Source organism: Megalobrama amblycephala, linkage group LG2 (genome assembly GCF_018812025.1).
Source record: "Megalobrama amblycephala isolate DHTTF-2021 linkage group LG2, ASM1881202v1, whole genome shotgun sequence".
Lineage (NCBI taxonomy): Eukaryota > Metazoa > Chordata > Actinopteri > Cypriniformes > Xenocyprididae > Megalobrama > Megalobrama amblycephala.
The window spans coordinates 58246383-58268700 of record NC_063045.1 but is presented as its reverse complement, the minus strand read 5'-3'; the positions used below and the strand labels follow the sequence as shown (position 1 = coordinate 58268700).

At 37.9% G+C, this 22318-nt stretch overlaps 1 protein-coding gene across 3 annotated transcripts; it reads right to left on the bottom strand.

The window, feature by feature from the left end:
- Positions 1–340: 340 nt before the first annotated feature.
- sbno1 (strawberry notch homolog 1 (Drosophila)) lies at positions 341–21031 on the bottom strand. 3 transcript variants are annotated; one of them, XM_048181221.1, is made up of 33 exons: positions 20679–21031; positions 19466–19582; positions 18219–18320; positions 16651–16978; positions 16119–16157; positions 15875–15975; positions 15675–15771; positions 12724–12884; positions 12456–12589; positions 12272–12362; positions 12024–12185; positions 11630–11765; positions 11419–11524; positions 11159–11312; positions 9721–9903; positions 9530–9627; positions 9248–9393; positions 8857–9054; positions 7702–7878; positions 7406–7578; positions 7190–7321; positions 6969–7104; positions 6373–6485; positions 6219–6290; positions 6038–6137; positions 5859–5933; positions 5596–5742; positions 4575–4669; positions 4365–4451; positions 4136–4273; positions 3484–3560; positions 3172–3365; positions 341–1547 (listed from the first exon to the last, which is right to left on the bottom strand). In XM_048181221.1, exons 2-33 carry the CDS (start codon positions 19577–19579, stop codon positions 1405–1407), a joined length of 4209 nt encoding a protein of 1402 aa, XP_048037178.1. In that variant the 5' UTR covers positions 19580–19582; positions 20679–21031; the 3' UTR covers positions 341–1404. The 3 variants fall into 3 exon arrangements, with proteins under 3 accessions (XP_048037178.1, XP_048037179.1, XP_048037180.1); XM_048181222.1 differs by lacking the exon at positions 20679–21031 and adding an exon at positions 19897–20545; XM_048181223.1 differs by lacking the exon at positions 16119–16157.
- Between the last annotated feature and the right edge of the window lie 1287 nt (positions 21032–22318).

Here is a 22318-nt window from a genome sequence, read left to right as displayed (position 1 = left end):
TATATATATAAAAATCAGATGGGAAGATCAAATTCCAAAAGGATTTAGTCGAGAACAAACCTTGTTTAATTAGATTTAAGGTGGATTGTTATTCTAGGTGTTGGTATAAAGCTTTGTACATAATGTACTTGCCAAAATACTATTAAACTACACTGAAATAAATGTGACTCTTTGTTTTTTTTTTATTAAACTCATCTGACCTTGAGAACTAGATTCATGCATTTACTTAAAAATGCACCATATAGTTAAAAGAGATTAAGTTTCTTTGATAAAGGAAGCTGAATACACATTACCAAAAAAAAAAAAAAAGTGGTTCCCTTTAAATAAAGACATTTTGAAATAGATGTAATCCACAAGATTTATTGGTCATATGCAAGAGGTAGAGATCTTGCAGTCAGTTAAATTTATCCATAGATTCTTTGTACAACAGATCCATCAGTAGTGCAACTCGTGCAAGGATGAATGACATTGTCTTCAGAGTGCTGCAACATCTACAATTCAGCAAAAACATGACATTTCAGATATGCAACTATACATCGAGATATAGTATAGAGACCGAGCATGTGTCAAACTCCAACATTTACAGCAGAAATGAGGTTCGGGAGCTCTTCGTCCCAAGTAACACGTGTGACAGCAAATTATTAAAAGCAAGAAATATAGAAAAACTGAGCAAAAGCATTGATTGACGTGGCCTTCTGTAGAAGACATTCCAGTTTACAATCGCATTAAACACTCGAACTGCAACAGAAGGAAGCAGCGGAAACATCAACCCTCTCAGACGCTTCCAGAAACTAAACTAAATCCAAAAGGGTTTGTCAAATCATGCAACGTTTCTAATAAAGTCTTCAGGGTTGGGTTTACACCGCTTACACCCGTCGGTGAGCCAGAGTGTTCCTGCTTTCAAATCAGGGACTGTATTGAGTGGTAAACAAGCAGCGTCATGCCCAAGACATGCTGGGTCACAAGGCTAAAGGTGGGGACAGACGGAGGCCGTGCGTTTAAAATGAGAAGAAAAAAAAAAAAGAATGGAAAAAAAGAAAACTCGATTGAGAGTAACCCCTGAGCGCTGTCCTGTGTACATAGTAGTGTATGTGACTCCACAGAGCCACGTGTGTCGATGGAAAGCACAGGCGATGATTTAGCCGACTGGATGTTGTGAAAAGGAAACAGTCTGACCAAATATCGTCCAGTTTCGCCCCCTTCTCAGTGCGGTTTCCTGACGCGCAGAGCTCCGATCCTGTAGTCCAGCAAGCTCCTTTGGCAATGAGTCCTCTTTGGACACGAACCCTGAAATATTAAATACGACACAAGCACTGTCTTCCTCACAGTGTGCCGGAGGAGGAAGGGTGGCTGGCTGGCTTACGATGCCACATCTGCCCTAAAGTGAGGGGCGCGTTTGTCACGCTATGTGTTGCCGGTGTGGCTGATGCTCTGCGGATGGAGTTGCTGCCACATTTGCTGCTGCTGCACAGCCAGCTGCTGAGACTGATCTGATGAGGACAGGATGTTCATCAGGGGCGACACGCAGTTGGCGGGAATGATCAGACCTGAGAAGGAAAAAAGAAAACGAGTCGAGATTAAGCTTGTATAGTTTTGCTTGTTTTTTTAATAACGACAATATACACTACCGATAAAAAGTTTGGGGTTGGTAAGATTTTTAATGTTTTTGAATGAATGAAGTCTCTTCTGCTCATAAAGGCTGCATTTCTTTCATCAAAAATACAGTAAAAACAGTCATACTGTGAAATATTACAATTTAAAATATCCGTTTTCTGTTGTAATATATTTAAAGTAATTTATTCCTGTGATCAAAGCTGAATTTTCAGCATCATTACTCCAGTCTTCAGTCACATGATCCTTCAGAGATCATTCTAATATGCTCAGCTCCATACATCAATGTTGGAGAAAGTTTTGTGAAAATGTCTTTTCTGTCACTTTTGATCAATTAAATGCATCCTTGCAGAATAAAATAATTAATTTCTTTAAAAAGTCTTAGTGACCCTAAACTTTTGAATAGTAGTGTAATTTTCTCCACCTCTGACGTCACTTTGCTAACTCAGTTACATCATGGAAGAGAGAGATATTATATTATATTATATTATATATATATATTTTTTTGTATTTATTTCACACACGACCTTGTGAGATTAAAACGATATTTCTCATCAAGGTGAAAAGCTGTCTCATGTTATTGCCACAACTGAGTGTGGGGGTGAAATGAGGATAGAGTATGCCACCGCTACATTTATTATAACACCTTCAATGAAATAAAAACTATTTAATTCAGTTGGATAATGGTCACTTCAATACCATCCAGCTCATCCAACACAAGCTGCAGAGTCGTACACAGTGCAGCAGGAATCAGAGTTCACTGATCATGTGACGAGAGTAAGTGACGAGATGACTGACAAGACCGTGGTGGAGGATTTGTTAAACAACAGAGCATAAGCGTCCGACATCTTGTAGAGTGCACGCTCAGCACTGCCATTCCCTATTCACAGAGTACACACAATCACGAAAGCGAAAGTAAAACACGAGCACGCATTCAAACGCGATTTCAATACCCTGCATTTTGAAAGCGGCTCCCTGATGCATGCAAATATCTCTCAATTTGAAAGCTGTCTTAGACTGGATTGCGTAGTTGTAACCATCTCTTAGATCTGTATCATGATTGAAGAAAAAAAATGGTCTATTTGCACTTTGAATATTGAGAGAGTACTTTAATTATGCTTGCACTTAAGACTTATTCATTTTTTATTTATACTGTTTTTATTTCTATGATCAGTTTGTGAAAAGGAGTTCAATTAGGAGGTCAAAAGTTGTAGAAGCTCATAAATCATGTACAGCTGTAAGGTCTGAAGAGACTCATATGAAATCATACTGAAGAGAAGCCAGTCAGTTGAGTTTGTGGCAAAACCTTTTACAGTGCTCGAGTATTGTTGTCTTTTACTGCACATGATAATTCATACTCAGAAAGTAGAGCTGAAATGACATTCATTACAAGATTATTAGTTAAAACATTTCAAATGCACCTGCAAATTATTTTTCTAGTCATGTATTTCATCAATGAGGATTTCTTAAAAATACTTTGTAAAAATCTAGTCTCATCACACCCCTAATATATACCTATATAAAAATAAAAAAAATCCCCACATCTGTTAGACAACTTACCCACAATTCTCTGCCCATCCTCTGTTCTCAAACGTACAATCTGCATCTTCACATTGGATCCGCTGACTGAAGCCAGTACGCCCTCCACTTTGGTCCACACGCTGAGGACGGAGCCACAGAGGACGTAGTATGTCCTGCACCGCAGCCCGATCTCACACTGTAGCCCCACCGACACCTTCTTACAGTTCCCTCGCCTGCCAAAAATAAAGTGTTACTTGTGACGACATTTCCAAACTGAGATTCACAAATCAAGTGAAACTGCATGATTCTTTTGGATTTTCATTTCTGAAGTGACTTAAAAGCAGCACCTACCAGTACGCATGTGAGCAGACCTCGGCCGAGGAGTTGTACTGATCAATCCAGTGCTGCTTGGCATCATCAGAGAGGACCTATTTTGAGATGAAGAAATATGAAATAATCTGAAGGTGCTGACAGGGTCTAAAATTAACTTGCCAAATGAGACAACAAACTTTTGATTTTGAACGTTGGCTTCTAAGTGGTTTAAACTAGGAAGCCTGAACTTCATGTGGTGATTGCTATGATGGTGTAAAACATTTGAAGATCATATTTAAGATTTGATCATGATTGCCATAGAGGAGGCTGTAATTGGCCCAATGTGCTGTGTGAGAATGGCATAGTTTTACAAGATGTCATAAGCATCTGCATCCCAAAGCAGCTGATAGGAAAGCGCGCTTTGATTTTGGGATATTTATGTGGGGTGGCTTCTTTGCCACATTAAGGTGTTGTTTCACCTCGAGACTAGCTAAAACAAGCTGCTTCAAAATCACAATAACAAGTGCAGTTTGTCGATAAAAATATTGACTGAGCTAAAGCAAAATTCATATATACACAGCTGATTAAAAATATATTCATGGCTGGTAAAGTTATAATTTGATTCTGAAACAAAAACATTAAGAATGCAATAAAATTGCATCTGCTAAAATTAGCAGCAGTAATGTAATACCTTTTTACTTCTCTTCTTGAGGTCTGCGTAAGTCTCCAGTTTTACTTGTTTTCCGATATTTGGTCTGTACACCATGAAGAGTCTCTTTCTGGGATTGACCTCCTTTATAAGGATGGCAATTTTCTTGTTATTCCGCACCTTGAGATGAAACAGAAAATAGTTACGTTCAGTAGTTAAATGAATTGACAGGGGGTGTATAAAGAAAAAGGAGGGGAAAAAAAGGCCTCACCTGGACGTAAAAACCATCATCCGGTCCATTCTGGTCGGCCCAGACGTGGGTGGCATCCTCCCATGACATTCCCCGCTCCACACTCACCTGAAGACACAGAAACACATTTAGACATTATCCAACTAAACAGACACATGTGTCATACACAAACACTAATAATGGCATCATAAAGGTGCATCTATTTCAGGTTTAGTATGGATATAAACATACTGTATAGAGCTCCACATGCCCTGAGGTGGAATATCCTGGTGTCAAGAATTTCTTTACATCAACTTTCTTTACTTTCTCATCTCCAGAGCCCAAATCTGCAAGAAAAAAAAAAAAAACATTCAAACTGAAAAAGGAAGTAAAAACAGCTAATCCTCAAGTCTAAAATAGTGTTCATTACATTTTAAGATCCATGAGGGTTTTCGCACCAGAGGAACTTTTTCATGGTTCCTAGAACTATTGGAGGAAGTACCCGCTTTCTGGAGTGTTTGCGCCGCAGGAACTATGAATGATTTTAGTTCTAGGAACTCCGTTTGAAGGAACTAAATTAGCTCCTACTTCAGAGTAGGGTCTAAATCAGCACTATAGGAACTTCCAGTGACACAATTGTACGTTGTTTGGACATCAAACACCGGCACTCTGCATTTTTAAAAAGCTGTGTAAACATATTTACCCCACAAATGTGGAAAACGGCAAAAACGGCATTTACTTGTTGTCTGCGGGGTTGTGTTCTTTTCTCCTCCTCGATGATATGTAATACTGAAAGTTGTTAAAGAAGATTTAGTCTCTTAGCCCCACTTTTTGCCCTTTCAGTTGCGTAAATTATGTGTTTACATTCCATCAACATTATCAAAAATGTAAAAAAACCCAAAAATGTATAAAATCCCTGACACACAACAAACACAGCTCCGATCACAGCATCCTCCATTCACTGGTTTGTAAATACTGAGCTTAAAGATGCCGCTTCAGAGTTCCTACTGCAGGTGTGAATGCAACCAGGAAAACGGCCCGGGGGAAATTAGTTTTCTGGGAACTATCCTAGTGGCTAGTTCCTATAACTGAGATCCTAGAACTATTTGGTGCGAAAGCCCCTCAATTTAGCTCTGAGATAAGTTTCCAATAGAACGTCCAGCTTCAAAATATATATATAAATTATATAAACAAATTCACCAAAACAGAAAAGAAAATCTTGGTTCTTCATTAGATCTTTGAGACTTCAGTCATGTTTAAAACACCTTCTTACCTAAAATTCCCATGTCATATCTTCCAGTCTTTTTGGCGTTCTGAATGACGGCGCTCAAAGTGTCAGAGAAATACTGAAAGAGCGCATTTTGCTGCTGGACCTCCATACCAAGAATCCTGTTCAAGAACTTTCCAATGTTGTTGTAGTCTATAAAAAGTAAAAGGTTTGTGACATGAGAAATTGAAAACATTGTTTTACTGGGTCTTGAAACATTCAACATTTTGTGAGGATGAAATTGACTCTTTAGAAAAAAAATCTCTCACCTTTGTCTAGTGAGAGAACACCAGATCTATCCTCCACATTTATCAGACCCACTCCGATTAAACCATTGCGGATTTCTGAAAAAAAAAAAAAAAAAGAATATGCAAGGTATTAAGATTAAGCCATATATCTGATGGCTTTCCAGTGACTTTCCTATTGTTAGAGACTAAATCAACTGTACCTTTAAAGAAATCCCCATCGAAGTCAGCAGGTGGAGACACCAGAGGAGAGTCCAGACTTACAATAGACTTCATGACTATTTCCAGAGCATTTCTGCCATACTGTGAATGTGAAAAGACGTCACTGAATAAGTCTAGCAACAACCCTATTTAATACTGACAGTGCGTGTAATCCAATCTTACTTTGTTGTCAAAGTTAAATCGGCTGAGATCTCTAGTCTCTGTGGCCCTTCTGTCTCCATGTGTTAAAGCACCCTATTTGAGAGAGACAAACAATTAGGCTTACAAAATTAAAACTGACCCCCATTAGCATGCAGAATGTGCATGAGTGACTCACCAGGCTCTCCAGTCTTTTGGCAACAATAGAGGCGAATCGTTGCTCTCCAGCGAGTTCAGAGATGAGGAACACATACTCAGGTGCTGTGACCTGGTTGGATCTGTGTGTTCGACCTGTTTGCAATGAATCCAGAGAGTCAGTGAACTGTAAACTCAAAAACAAATTTGATATTTTATATATTTATGCCTAATTTGAATTGCAGTTTTAAGACACTAATAAACAGTGTGATGCATATTTGTCAGTAATATATACAGGTAAAAAAAGATTTCTGCACTCAAAAAAATCATTGCATAGTTTATTATTAACTACTTGCATCTAATTTTATCTTATTTAAATAATTTTAAAAATGCATTTATTCAAATTGCTGTCAATGTAGGGACAGAAAGCTCTCAGATTTGTGAAGATGAACGGGTCTTATGGGTTTGGAACAACATGAGGATGAGTAATTAATGATAGAATGTTCATTTTTGGGTGAACTAACCATTTAAGTTTATTAGTACAATTACAGCAATCTTACCCGTGTCATTTATGTATGACTGTCAATGTGCATTTTTTTTAATATCCCCTCAAAGATTAATACATATTTATATACCCACCAAACTGCTGAATAGCTCTATCAGCACTCCAGGGCAGCTCTAACGTCATGTGTACCCTCCTCCTCTGGTTCTTCACTCTGCGGTCAGCTTGAAGAGAAATACCAGAGCTGGCAGCCTCTGAGATAATTGCGATGTTCTATCAAGGTGAACACAAAACCGTTTAGATGTTGTTCATAATATCAAAACATTAAACAGATGTGCGCAAAACCAAAGCAGCATACCTTATCTCCATCCATGAACCTCTGCTTCTCTGTGAGGTTTAGGATTTCAACTGGGACGTCAAGTTCTGATCGAGACTCGTAGGAAATGCTGCCATCATCGTTGCTGACTACCCTGCCTTTGCGGCCTGTCATCTGCATTGCATAAGTTGCACACGTTTAAAAATGGCATTGCTTTAATTAAATACAGTGTGGCTGACACTCTACAAACAGACCAACCTCTGCGACGTTATCAGGGCCTCCCAGCTCATCGATGAGCTCATCGAGCGTGTTTGGTGGTAGATCCTCTGCCAGCTGCTCCAGTCGATCCAGCAAGTCCCTCTTCATCCGCTGGGCGTCCTCAACAGCATCCTGACTGGTCACACAGCTGCTCTCCTCTGGCTCACTTTTGGCTTCAATACAATTGTTTGGTATGATTATTAGTATTAATATTCATTGGACAATGACATTATTAATTATTTCGGTTTATCCCACAACTTGGTCTAAACTTTGTGAAGAGCTCACTGGTCACTTACCGACAGTAACCGTGTTGTTTGAAGGTTTGATGGTGGGGGTTGTAAAAGTGGGTCTGGTTGTCCCAAGCCCGGAGGCTAACAAGGCACTTTGAATGGAGTCTGGATCGATGCTCTTTTTCTTCTTCTTGTTCCTCTTGTCTTTACTCTTTTTAGAGTCTTTTCTGATGAGCCACGGATCTAAGTTTCAAATAATAGGCAGCATTTGAATATTTCTGATTATTATGGTATCAACATTGAACTGAACTTAGCTGAATAATGACACTATAAGCCTTCTGTAGAGCTGCTCATAGCTGAATTGAATTAATTTCATAATTGATGAACATTGCAACACTGACACATAGGGCCTGTTTACACCTAGTCACTTCATGCATTTCTACTGAACGGATAGCTATCAGATGTTCCATTTACACTTTTACCACATAAATGTGTCTCCGCAAAACGAATAGAAATTGAATATTGGATTTATATGTGATATGCAAATTTAACGGAGTTCACGTCAACAAAAGCTACCGATATGAGCTGCATTTTTTTTATTATTAGCTCATTTCAAAATCAAAGACTCTGAGGTAAGATCATTTTGTCGGACTACTTATAATGAAGATGATTGTAACTTGCTTTCAGTTTCATTTGCGGCAGTTCTGCTGAAGAGATAAGGCGATGCTCAGCTAAGGTGATGCGTGTTACAGTAGCGCTGTCATATCTGGCTATAACATGTCAGATAACCTATAATACGCTCTCACACATTTATTTACAAAAATTTACACACATGGTTTCAACAACCAGATGCATTTAGACTTGTCCAGTTTCGTCTAGAATGCATCTCAGACCACCTCCTAAAGTGGTTTGAGTGATCGGATTTAAATCTGTCTTGAAAGTGTTTCGGTGGGCATTTACACCTTGTCTTTTTACAATCGGATAGTCATCCGATCAGAGAAACCACATGAAGTGACCAGGTATAAAAAGGCCCTTATTGAACTGAATCAACACTGAACTGACTTGAGCTGATTAATGACACTATTCTTTTACAATATTAGCACTTATTTTCCTGTTTATTAATGTGAAGCTGCTTTGAAGCAATCTGCATTGCACAAAGCACTATATAAATAAATGTGACTTGATTACATCATCTTGGGTGTAACGTTAACAAATTCTCACCATCTTCCTCATCCTCACTAGAATCATCCTTAAATGGGTTGAAGTCATCTTCATCCTCCTCCCCTGAGCTGACCGACTTGAAGCTGTCATCGCTTTCTGCATCTTTGTCAGAATCATCCGAGTTGCTCTCATCTGAGCTGGAACCAGACAGACCACCAGATTTACGAGCCTTCTTCACTTGCTTCTTAGTTTCTGGACCTGCAAAAACAAGTCACCAACGGTCAGAGCAAAACCATTACTAACCTTCATTTTCAATTTGAGTAATCTAAAAGTCCAAGAGTGGTTTTACTTCCTCCAACATCGAGATATGCTCATAGTTTCAGGGTAGAAACCATTGCTAAATATAACTGGGCATCTCTATTGCGGTTTTAATATACGTGTGATCTAGTACCTTTCCGCTTTTTGCCTTTCTGCTCAGTGGTGGTTTCTGAAGGTGAAGGAGTTTTCTTCGCGCTCAGGTCGATGCCTAAAAGACTGAAGAGTTTTTGTCTGTCTGGTGCAGGAAAATGCTTCTCCACCAAGGACTGTAGGACACCCCTTTAAAAGGATCATGCATAGATATTTTCAGTTGAAAAAACATCATTCAAAATCACTTTGTCCATTTTTATCTGTTAAAAATGGAAATTATTACTCTTAAAAAAGAAATATTCTGCTGAAAAATTATTGCACTCACTTTGCAGTGGAGACAAAGTCATTGAGCTCGCCTCCTCCCTCCTCCAAGGCCTCAAGGGTTCGAGCTTCTCCAGTTGATTGAAGACCAATCACCACACACTACAGAGAATGTTAAGAGGTCAGCACAACCAAAGTCACTGCAATTCTTTCTCTCTGAAAGCTCTTTTGTTACAAACGAACACCTAATCTAACCTTTCCATTTTTAACTTCCTCTCGGGCCAGCTGCACCACTCTTCGGACCTTAGAAGCAATGCACAGGTACTTGAAGAACCTCTGATGAGCTGACCAAAACTGACCCCACATGGACTTTTTCATTCGTTGTTCTGCATCCATCAAGTTGGCGGCTTGCTGGAACTTCTCTCTTGCACTGACCCACTGCACAATTTCAAAAAAAAAAACAAAAAAAAACAGAGTTTGGTTATTTAGGGTGTGTTCACACTTAGCAGGTCTGGTTCGATTAAAACAAACTCTGATGCAATTGCTCTGTTAGTGTGGTTCATCTGAATATGTGTGCCTATTCGAACTTTGGTCTGCTTCCAAACGAACTCTGCCGTGGTTTGACAGAAATATGAATGCAACTGAGATATAAAGTGGGCAGAAGTGCATTATTTGTAGCGTTTTATAACAAACTAAATGTTACACCTGCTTAGCATTTCTCATTTAAGCATTTCTCATTTTTTATTGTTATAAAAATACCCCAAGCTGCATGAAAAACACATACAGAACATATATAATCATATATTTGGCTTCATGTTTCATCTGTAGAAACGTTTCTGTCAGTTGTTTAAGTGCAGAACCATGCAGAACTCAGAACGAGGAAATGAACACAACGTCTTCATTCGGAAGGGCAGGAGTTATGATCACATAATATGATTGACAGCTCTAAAGCGAATGAGCTCTCTGACTCATAACAGACATGCACGGAAGAAAACAGTGCTCTGAATGCCGTTTCAAGCTCTTCAGATCGCATAATTCAGTGGAAAATTAAAAGAAAAATTAAATATAGAAAATTAAATATATTCTGTACAAAGAACAAGTGAGAATAAATCTGTTCTCAGCCACCAATGATTAACAGAACTCAGCATCTATTTTCTTCTCTCGTCCGGAATAATTTTCTTCGGTGTTTTCAATGGTTTTCAAAACAGCGCCACCAATCTCACCCTTTTGTGCAACAGCAGCGGCACCAGGTATGTGATTGACACACTGGTTGAAAAAAAAAAATCTTGCTTTGTCGTGCCGTGATTGATAGCGCCTGGTGTGAATAGCTATATAGGGATCCATTGTTTCAATTCAAGAGCGCCATCGCAACGTACATTCAGGATGCTTAATAGCGCTTAGTGTAAAAGGCCCTTTAAAAACTGATCAGTAAGTTCCATCACAAAATCTATATTTTTAAAATAAATTACAATTATTTTTTTGTTATGTTATGTGGGTATGTTAAGGTTTGTTGTTAAAAATGACAGTGTGAATGCAAAGCGAACCAGAACTAAATGTCTAATTTTCTTTTTTGGTCCAGACCAAAAGAACCAAGAGAAGTGCGATCATAACCTAAATGTTTCTGTCTTTTGCCATTAATAAAGGTTATGCATCATTAGAATAATACTTTGGTTTTTGCTGACATTTTACCCACCAAGCGGACTGATTTGTTGTACATCTTGATGTAGCTCTGCGTCAAAGGAACTTCTTCGATTTTAAACGTCACGCCTGTGAAGCTCAGCTGTCGAGCGATGTACATTCCTCTCAGCTTCATATCCATGGCAACAATCTCCATGGCACCAACACCTCTAAAATAAACCAACCAAAAAAGGGTTGCATTCAATATTGAGAGAATGCAGGCTGTTAATAAAAAGCAAGGTCATGGACACAAACTCTCTGATCTGATAAACTAACCTTCTCTCAACAGCTTGGATAAAATTTGTAAATTCCTTAAACGGAGTTCCTTCTCCCCAGATCCCAAGGCGATTCATGTAGGCCATATTGCGGGGTTCGGATGCTCCTACACAAAATCATACAACAGATGTATACATAGCAAAATGGAAATAAATGCACTGCTTAGTGTTCCTACATAAAATTTAAAAATACAACATCCAGAGTCACATACCTGTAGCACTTGCGTACACAACTCGGGCTTTTGGCAGCTTGTTCTGTAGCTCTAAAACTGCCAACCCGGTCTTTGTGGGCTTGGATGACCCAATAGGGCAAACATTTTTGGCTTTGTGACACTCATCAAAGATGATCTGAGACGCTCAGTCAAGGGAATCGGTCACCATAGTTACTAGAGAGCTGAATACAATCACACCATGTGAAGTGCTTCACTGCGGTTCAGTCAATATGCAATGAAACTCGCTTGTTTTTCTGGTTTAGAGCATTTAATGTTTTTCTAGGGATGTCAGATTGATGTAGTACCATAATTAAGGCAATGATAATCGTGAATTATCGACTACTGACTTTTTGGCATCACAACAACCCCTTTTCCTTGTAACATGAAAGGATACAACACCATCAAAGTCATCTCCACACCAGTGCAGTAACTGTTTGAATCTCGTCTTGTATTTTCCCCCAGACTGGCTCTCTCCAATCAGAGACGAGTATGTGGCAAAGATCACACCTTTTTTCACACTCCCATTGTGTTTCGATGAGATCTTTCCGTATTTGAACTGAAAGAGAGACGTGTGGAAAGAATTAATGTACTACTCGAAATACACAAACATCTCATATGTTGTCCAAGAAGCACTTAATGTACCTTGTTTAGCGAATGGACCTGGATGTTCTTTGCTCCGATGTCTCTCAAGTCCCTCTCTGCATCATATTTCAAGTCATTTGAGACACTAAACCTGCACGGACCAGTGGTGAAAAAAAGGCATGAATGATGGTACAATTACACACCAAAAAGCAGTTTGAAGAGGTAAAAGAAAACAAGTGATTACCAGAGGGACCTTTTCCTGCCAAGAAGATAATTTTCATATATGATTCCAGCAATGGTTCTACCCTTTCCAACACCGGCTCCATCTCCAATCAAGTAGGCTGCTCGGTCTCCATTTGGTAGGAATGTCTCATGTTGCTGTACAAAAAAAGAAAAAAGTTAACTATTTGTGAAAGTTTGATGTAATTATGATTTGACCTGCATAAATGAACTAATTTGCTTCCTAAATGCTAATACATTTTAAAAGTTACAAAATGTAAAAAGGCCCAAACCTGAGAAGCATACGTGACGGCCTCAAGCTGGAGGGCAGATAACCAGCCTCTATCGATGGTCTCCTCTGGAATGGAAAGTCTGTACCACACATCTGGCGGGTTGACACTGGAAAGAGAGCTGGTCTCCACAACAGGATCAGGGTGCCGCAGTCCAATTCTCACTGAGAAACGAGATGCGAGACTAACTTTACAAAAAATTGCTGGAAAAACAATGGATCTGTTGGCACCAGGGCTTGACATTAACTTTTTTGCTTACCAGCCATTGTGTCCAGTGGTTTTTCAAAGTTATTAGCCATTTTCACATTGATACCATGAGGAAAAACTGGCATATAGATATTTTTAATATCATCTCATAATTTGGCAGCAGGTATATTAGGCTGCTGTCACTTTAAGACCTGACGCACGGAACCATTATACTGTTACACATGCGTTTTCTTTCTCAACTGTTTATGTTCACTTAAAACATAACTCACTGTGTTCACGTGAATACTTGCAAAGACCGGCATTTTGACATTATTTTGTGTGTATTTGACTGTTTAAGCTCAATAAGCAGTGAAAAAGAACTCAATTTAGTACTGAGAAGCGGCTTTATGTGAGCGCACTTTGGGTGTGAGCACAAAATCTATGGGAATGAGTAATATGTGCAATACACCCAATTCCACACTGAAATTCAAGCCCTGTAACACCAACAATATTCATCCGGAACAAATGAAACGAGTAAGTGAGGGGAGGCGGGTTTGTGTGTCAACTCTCTGTCAGAGAAATGAGAACGCAAGAAAGAGCAGCTGGTATCATGCATCTATTCAGAGGAAAATGAGTATTGGAAGCGTTTCACATATTTATATATGTATAGAAAAATCTATATTTTTTACCATACAATAGCACTTGGTTTATTCATTTCAGATCCCTTTTTTAAAAGACTACAATTGAATGTATATATTATATATAAAATTCATCCCGCCAAAGTGGCTAGAAGGAGTGACTGCGTTACACGCCACTGCTGTAATCCACCCGCATTTGGAGGGTTGGCGGGTGTTAATGTCAAGCTCTGGTAAAACATTTACATAAAGGGAAAGTGTGCATCTTATGACTGAATTAATGCTAAGAGATGACTGACTACACACAATCTATTAAAGGGTTAGTTCACCCAAAAATGAAAATGATCTCATTAATGACTCACCCTCATGTCGTTCCAAACCCGTAAGACCTCTGATCTTTGGAACACAGTTTAAGATATTTTAGATTTAGTCCCGAGAGCTTTCTGTCCCTCCATTGAAAATGTATGTACGGTATACTGTCCATGTCCAGAAAGGTAATAAAAACATCGTCAAAGTAGTCCATGTGACATCAGTGGTCCAAAAATAACAAAAACTACGACTTCAACTACTTTATTCAGCATTGTATTCTCTTCCGGAATCCTTTCCATTGAACTGATTCCATTGAACTGATTCCATTGAACTGATTCCATTGAACTGATTCCATTGAATCGACTGCACTGAATTGATTTAATTGAATCCTTTCATCTGTCGGCGTTGGTAATGCACTTTTACGTTGTTGTTTTTGGCGATTAGTACATCCGCGACATGCACAATTACGCACCATTTAAAAAAATATAGCAATACCAAAATACAAACAATGTAGAATAGCTTGAATACAGCGTGCGTCTCCCTCAGACTGTAAACGAAGCTCGGGTGCACCGGATAACTCGTCAGCAGCATGACAACAGACCCGGAAGAGAATACAATGCTGAATAAAGTCGTAGTTTTTGTTATTTTTGGACCAAAATGTATTTTCGATGCTTCAAAAACTTCTAACTAACCCACTGATGTCACATGGACTACTTAGATGATGTTTTTATTACCTTTCTGGACATGTAGCGCGGTTAAGGATTTTCCCTTGCGGCTCAATAGCGTGATATGCGGTTTTACCGCATACACACACACACACACACATATATATTATATAGTCCTGGTCATATTCAATAACGAAACTAAATAGAGTATTGAATTAGGAAGCAAGTAACAGAAGAGAATGTAAAAATAAGGGTTTACATAACAGAACATAAACCTGACAGTAAGATCGTAGGGCTATTGTTATATGTAGTTCCGATCCTCAAATCTGACTAAACGAGAGACTTTCTGCTGATATTTCACGAGTATAAACAGAACTAACGTTACTCATCTCTGCGTGTTCCAGACAGGCCGTCAGTCAGTGCAGTTACATTGTTGCACCACAATGGCGGCAAGGGACTGTCTTTGAGTATTTATACCATTCATCAACTGCACGTTCTAAAACGCTGATTCATTTAAAGAGCGATGTAATGAAACAAGCTGTTGAAATCATTTGAGCGCCACTTTATAAGGCTCAGCTGGCCAGTAATGTGTCGATGCTAAGGCAGAGATTTCTATCCTTGGACATGACAACCTTTTTCACGAATATATGTTTCGGCCTGAAGGACAGACGCAGGTAATCGCACGCGCTCAGTCGATCTTGCTCACATTCAATGTTTAGGCTTGTTTAGTGCAAATCTATGGAGCCTCTGTACAAATTACCATGGTACACATTATGCTATCATTATTAACTTATTTAATATTTAGTACACATGCATGAAGTGTAAAACGAGAAGGACATACCTTTCAAAAAATAAAAACATGCAAATATCGCGGTTGCTGCGGTATTTGCAGTCCTCTGCGGTTGGCTCGTAAATAGCGCGGTATTACGATATTGCGGTTATCGCGACAGCCCTATGGACATGGACAGTATACCGTACATAAATTTTCAATGGAGGGACAGAAAGCTCTCAGACTAAATCTAAAATATCTTAAACTGTGTTCCGAAGATGAACGGAGGTCTTACGGGTTTGGAACGACATGAGGGCGAGTCATTAATGACATAATTTTCATTTTTGGGTGAACTAACCCTTTAAGCACACCGATCATGATTATACATACGTTTCATTGGCATGTATTCGGCGTACGTCTCTGCATGACCCAGCTCCTCCTCTTCCTCTTCTTCTGGTTCATCTTCCTCCTTCATTCCTGGTAATTTCTATATTTAAATAAATAAAAAGAAAAATCCAATAACATTAAACTTACAGTTCAAGTCCTCAGTGAATGCCTCATCACATGTAAACAAAAATAATTAAACGTACATTTACAGGTGAGAAGCTCCGCATTTTCATGTCATCATTGACCCAGATCCTTGCTACATCTTTGCTGGAAACTTCTTTTTTCAAGCCATTGTTTAATTCCGCTGAAGAAAACAGAGACAAAAAATTAGAGACACAAATATTCACACAGCCACAGCAGTTTGTCAGAACTGATACGGCCCCACCACAACATGAAAGCACCTGTGAAAACAGACTCAGTGCACTGCAGTTAAAACCCTACCCATACCTGATCTGCTCATCATCTTTGTGGAGACCAGAATAATTTCTGAAAGGAAGAGCATTGACATTAAGAAAACACAGAATGATTGCATCCACACGGTCTCTCTATGGAATGAGCTTTGGACAATGATCAAAACTTTAACAATGAAACTTTTAAGTGCACCATAAATGTTACCATAAAAAATTATTATATTAACAGATAGCTGTTCGGTTTGAAGCACAAAGAAGAGCACTAACAACCATCTTTAGCAGCAACATGTACATGGCTTAGATTTAAAACGTTTTCTTGAAACAAAAGGGACCTAAAAACATGTCTCCTATTTCCTATGTCTCCTAACAGCTTTAACGCCTTCAAAGGTGACTTGAGATGTTGGTTTCTTGTTTTGACAGCTGGAGGCAGCACTTGAAAACTGGCACTCAGCGTTAGATCTGGAAAGTGCCACAAAGCCGACAGCTGCATCGACAGACCCTTACAAGCAAAAAACAAAACAAAACACATCTATGATCGCTCGAGGTCCAGCATGTCTGCCAGCACTCACTTGTGCCTGTGGCTGTTGCCGTAGCAACGGGCTGCGCTATGTCAGGTGGGGGCTTCAACTTCATAAGCTCTCCAAGGCTGCTTGTCTTCAGGCTGCTGGTTCTGAGGAGGTCCTTCAACCTGATCTGATCATTATTGGGTGGGACCACGGTGGGAGAGGACGCAGAGCTCCGTTGTGCTGTCGAACCTGTGTGTACCACCTTGGTCACTGTGATGGTCTGCCTGGAGGCGGTCCCAGCTGATGGTTTGGTGACTACAATGGTACCCAGCGATGGCAACTGATTCAGTTGATTTAAAACGAAGGTGGTAGTTGAGGGCTGAGGCTTCTCCTGCAAAGACACAGAATATGATTAATGCAGCATGTGTAATTCTGAGTTTTGCAGTCAAATATTAAAACTAGGGCTGGAGATTTAACGCGTTAATTAGATTAATTAGTTACGGTAAAAAAAACGCATTAAATTTAACGCATTTAACACACTTGCCTCGCCCCAGACCTATGTAGTTCATCTGACATTACATACAGTTGATTGATGATGAATGTGAAGCAGGGCAACAACTCACTCTGCAATGAAGCCTACAGAAGGCAGTCAGAAAGTCCTTAAAATAAAAAGAATTTGGGGCAAAAATGCCGTTTGAGTTGTCGTCTCATATTTAGATCATATGAGTTAAGCAATATCACATGAGTGCTGTTTTTGTCCCATAGCCTATATAACGAGTGCAAATGCAGTTCTGATCTTATACAGCAGTTAAGTAAATAAGTTAATATTGAGTTTTAGCCACAATATTGTCTATTTTGTTCAATTTTTCCAATAAAAATTTAAAGACAAATCAGAACTGTTCTTCTCGGCACAATGCACTGCAGTGTTTCATTTCTGAATCCGCGTTTTGAATGAACCTAGTGAAATCAATGATTCAGCGGACCTTTCGTAAAAGACTTGTTGGACAGACCGATCGGTGTATGACTTCAAAGTACAGCCTGAGTGATTCGAAAACATACGGAGCTGTCTCCTCTCTATTCGCTTTAATGTCTATTTGATGCTTGACAAAAACGACTTCAAATTATCTTTTGGGAGTAATTTCTCAACCAAAATTGATGTGCGATTAATTAGACTAATTAAACCGCCACATCATGTAATTAATTAGATTAAAAATTTTAATCGCTTGACAGCCCTAATTAAAACATGTTACACAACCAGTAGCCTCAGACAGACAGCCCACAGTTTGCTCACTCACATTATGTGCATTATATTGCACAGAAAAACGGCAAGAAATCACTATTTCCAATCGGATTGGATGGCTTGATGCAACTTCCAGAAGTGTACATGAGCAGAACTTGATATTCTGCTTTATTTTCAGACTTAAAAAAAAAATCTTTATATTGGGTATAACTTAATACAGATACACCTGATCCTAAACGGCACCTGAGAACAAAAACTCTGGATTGGTTGCCTAATAACATACCGGTCTTTCTGCCAAAGTGGGCAGTTCTTGGGACAGAATAAGTTGGACCAGACTGCACAACATTAGTCAAAAGTCTATAAATACAGTGACGCTACGTGCAACACTTACCCTGATTGTAACTGTAGGAGTAGGTGGAACTGCAGGTTCAATTCTGACAATTCCAGAAGCTTCATTACCGAGACCGATGTCAAGTGCATTTAATGAGACTGACTGAAAATGAAAGGAAAAAGAAGAACTCATGATGATCATCCAATGTGCTACTTTGAGAAAGATTGCTTTTAGATTCAGTTTTGTTTTGAGTAAGGCTGCGTTAACAATATAGGTTACTCTTTTAATCAATCTTCATTTTGATGAATTATGAGAAGTATACGCTATTTTCAGTTGATGCAGGAACAAAACTTCACTAAACAGTATTTGTAGCATGCATCCCATCCAGTAATCACAATAAATTGGTGCTTTGTTACTTTTGATATGAAAAAGTCTCAGCTTTTAATTTCTGCCAATTTTATACAAAATTGTAAACAATAAATATCATTTTGACGCTCTTTAATGTTGCGCGACAGATCATGGTTGCCGCCTCAGTCCACATGAACTGATCGTCTCTTCCTCTTTACTACAAGTTATAGCACAAAATAAACATGCATTAACATCTGAAAATATGGTGACAGAAACCATACAACTTAATGAAATATTCCAGTCTCATATAATTGCTCAATCAGTGTTTCAAGCATGGAAAGATGTCAATAAAACAGCATGTCTGTAACATTACATTAACCTCAGGAAAGCCATTCAATATCTAAAGCTTGACAGAAAAAATAACTCTAGAGAGGAGCATTTGGCTATATGCACTATATTACATAATCATTTTTAAAGAACTTGTTAGTGATGTCTTATTTAATGTACGTTTTAATCATTTTGTTTTTTTATCACAGCCACCATTTAAAATGTTTATAATTGGAGTACAAACTATTATATCAAGAAGTTCATACAAAAACTGCCTTATATGCAATTAAAATTTTTGCATAAAACTCAGTTTTTATTTGAGTGTTGATTATTATATCCAAAAATAAACAGCAATTTAATAAGTTAGACTCTTGTTAATCTTAACATTTAAAATTATATTAATACACCAACTAAAAAGCATCTCTTAATAGCCCACAGCTTTTTTCCTTAAGAACAATTAAACATGTACTGTAGCATACCCAAACAAATCGATATCATAACCAAAACGATTTGTAAAATCTGTGTTAATACACAGCCCTAGTTTTGAGTCAAGAAAAAAAAAAAAAAAAAAAACACAACTAAACTGCATGAAAATGAGTATATCATGTTGCATGTATTGTGTTTTAAATTACCTGTTGTGAGGCAGGGAGTGGAAGTGTGTCCTGAGGATCAACATCAAACAGATCATTAGGGCAGATTCCACTTTCACTTAGAGCAGCCAGAAGCAAATCTTGTCCAGGATCCATTGTCTAACATAGAGAAAGAAATAGTAATAATTATTACAAAAGAGAATTTGCTTTGCAAAACATCCCACTTAATCTTCTAACATCAAACATAACTCGATGTCCTCTTAAACTACACAGATATTTCATGAAGTCAATGACATACACCCAACTTAAAGATCACATCTTTCCCATCACATCACCAAGATAAATAAAGAATATATTTGGATGTTTTTAATGTTAGACCTTTGCGACTGAACACTACATGTTATATAAATGCAAACGACATTAATTGGTCAAGAAACGCATTAATAAGGGCAAAAACATACTAAACTAATCACCACAACATCCAGCTTCACACGTGTTTGCCAAAACTGATCCAACTAGACTTCCTGGTCTGACGTTGTTGCTGGATGTTAATGTCATCCAGCTTACACATTCATAAACCAGACTAGAAACAAAAGAAATCTCTAACTACCTCTGAAATGTTCAAAACATTGAAATTACGCAGTAACAATAACCTGTGGTAGAATTTGACGGTTGTAATACACAACATTAGACACCCGGTGCCCTAAACATGCTGCTCTTTAGTCCTAAATATTCAGCGGAGACGTTTAAATGCTTCCCCAACAAACAGATCGCGGGTTAATCACAAACTAAATACGCTTTTAACAGCAAAAAAAAAGTCTCATTCGTCAAATATATGCAGCATGTGGTGTAACAGCTCATCAGACTTGCTTACGGTGGTTGCTAGCTAATTTCCCCTCACGAACCGTTTAATCAACTTTAAATAGCAAAAAATGAGCCAAACGCTCTTTAAATAGGGTATAACCGGGTTTAAACAAATCCAAAAGAACCTGACCAACAGAATACGTGCCAAAAAATGACATTTAAACGAATAATTCCTGTCAGTGACTTTGTCAAAAGTGCGCTAACGGCTCGCCTCAGGTTAGCTGCCTAGCGCGTGAACCAGTCGCAAGACTCCCTCAGCTTTCACGCGAAACGCAATAAAACTCAATATTACTTCACATAGCGGCTCTAAAACGGCCGAAATTGTGGCTATAACAGAAAACAGACCAAACCCGCTGTCTGACAGCTTATGTCCAATAAGTCAAACACGTACTCCACTCGGTTTCTATGGATCCCAAACGTCGCGGCGGTGTGAAGGATGTCACCGCTGCTTGCGCTGCTTGTTTTCTAACCGCCAGGCGCCATCTTTCCCGAGGCGCGTGCCGGTCACGTGACGCTGCAGCCCACAAAACAGGCGATTTTGTGTTCAGAAATGTTCCACACGCGCCGCGTATGACGCGCCGCCGCGCATCGATCGAGAGCCGACATACGACCATCTTTCACAAAGCCTCAGAGCCCGTCCACAAGAATCGAGATTTTTAATAATATTTTTAAATCAAAAGTAGTCGGAGAAGGAGAGCGCCGAAGCCATGTCACGTGACCACTCCCTTACTCATATTCAGGAAGTGACGCTGTTACGATTTTTTCCTCCAATGACACGTCAAAATGACATTGCTGAAGCCATACTGGTAAGGTCAAAGGCAGAGACTGTTTGACAAAGGTTGAAAACAGCCAATATATCAGATGAAAATGTTTTAAATCTATTAATTATTTAAAACAAATAAATCCACAAAATGAGAACATCATTAAACAAATCGTTGTATTTTACAACACTGTCCTTAATTAAAGCGCCATAAACTTGCAAAAACTATAAAAAGTCAACTCATCATTGTAAACTATTAAATATGTATGTGCTTTATGGACACAATATACTCATGTTGGCATGTGAAACAAAATATTTCTATGAAGCATTGGCACTGAGAACCTTTAGAAATTTTCAAATAGAAAATATATATATTTTAAAAATGATTTAAAAAGCAAATCTTACGTTTTATTTATGATTTTATTATTATAAATGGTAGCTTATTTATTATATATTTTGCAATGTGTATACGATGATAGATAGATAGATAGATAGATAGATAGATAGATAGATAGATATACAGATTTATGATTTACTGTATTATATATTGTGATATATTATTATACAATATATTGATATAGATAGATAGATAGATAGATAGATAGAAAAATAAACAGATGATAGATAGACAGATAGATAGAATGAACAATAGTTAGAGATATTATATACAGTATTATACTGTATTATATTATATTTATTGTATTATATTATATATTGTGATATATTATTATACTATATATTATGATAGATAGATAGATAGAATGAACAATAGTTAGAGATATTATATACAGTATTATACTGTATTATATTTACTGTATTATATATTGTGATATATTATTATACTATATATTATGATAGATAGATAAACAGATAGATAGATAAACGGATAGATAGATAAACAGACAGACAGACAGACAGATAGATAGATAGATAGATAGATAGATAGATAGATAGATAGAGATATTGTATACAGATTTATGATTTACTATTTTATATTATATATTGTGATATATTATTATACAATATATTATGATAGATAGATAGAAAAATAAACAGATGATAGATAGACAGACAGATAGATAAATAAATAGATAGAATGAACAATAGAGATATTATATACAGACTTATGATTTACAATATATATATATATATATATATATATATATATATATATATATATATATATATATATATATATACATACAATGTATATTATATTATATAAAAAATATATAAATATAAAAATGTAATACCATGCAGTGATTAATAAC

Coding starts and splice junctions, on each gene's coding strand:
- sbno1 (XM_048181221.1), bottom strand. CDS start 19,579: ATGGATCCTGGACAAGATTTGCTTCTGGCTGCTCTAAGTGAAAGTGGA. Junction 16,158..16,650: donor GGCAACAGCCACAGGCACAA/GTGAGTGCTGGC, acceptor TCTTCCTTTCAG/AAATTATTCTGGTCTCCACA. Junction 12,363..12,455: donor GGCAGGAAAAGGTCCCTCTG/GTAATCACTTGT, acceptor TGGTCCGTGCAG/GTTTAGTGTCTCAAATGACT.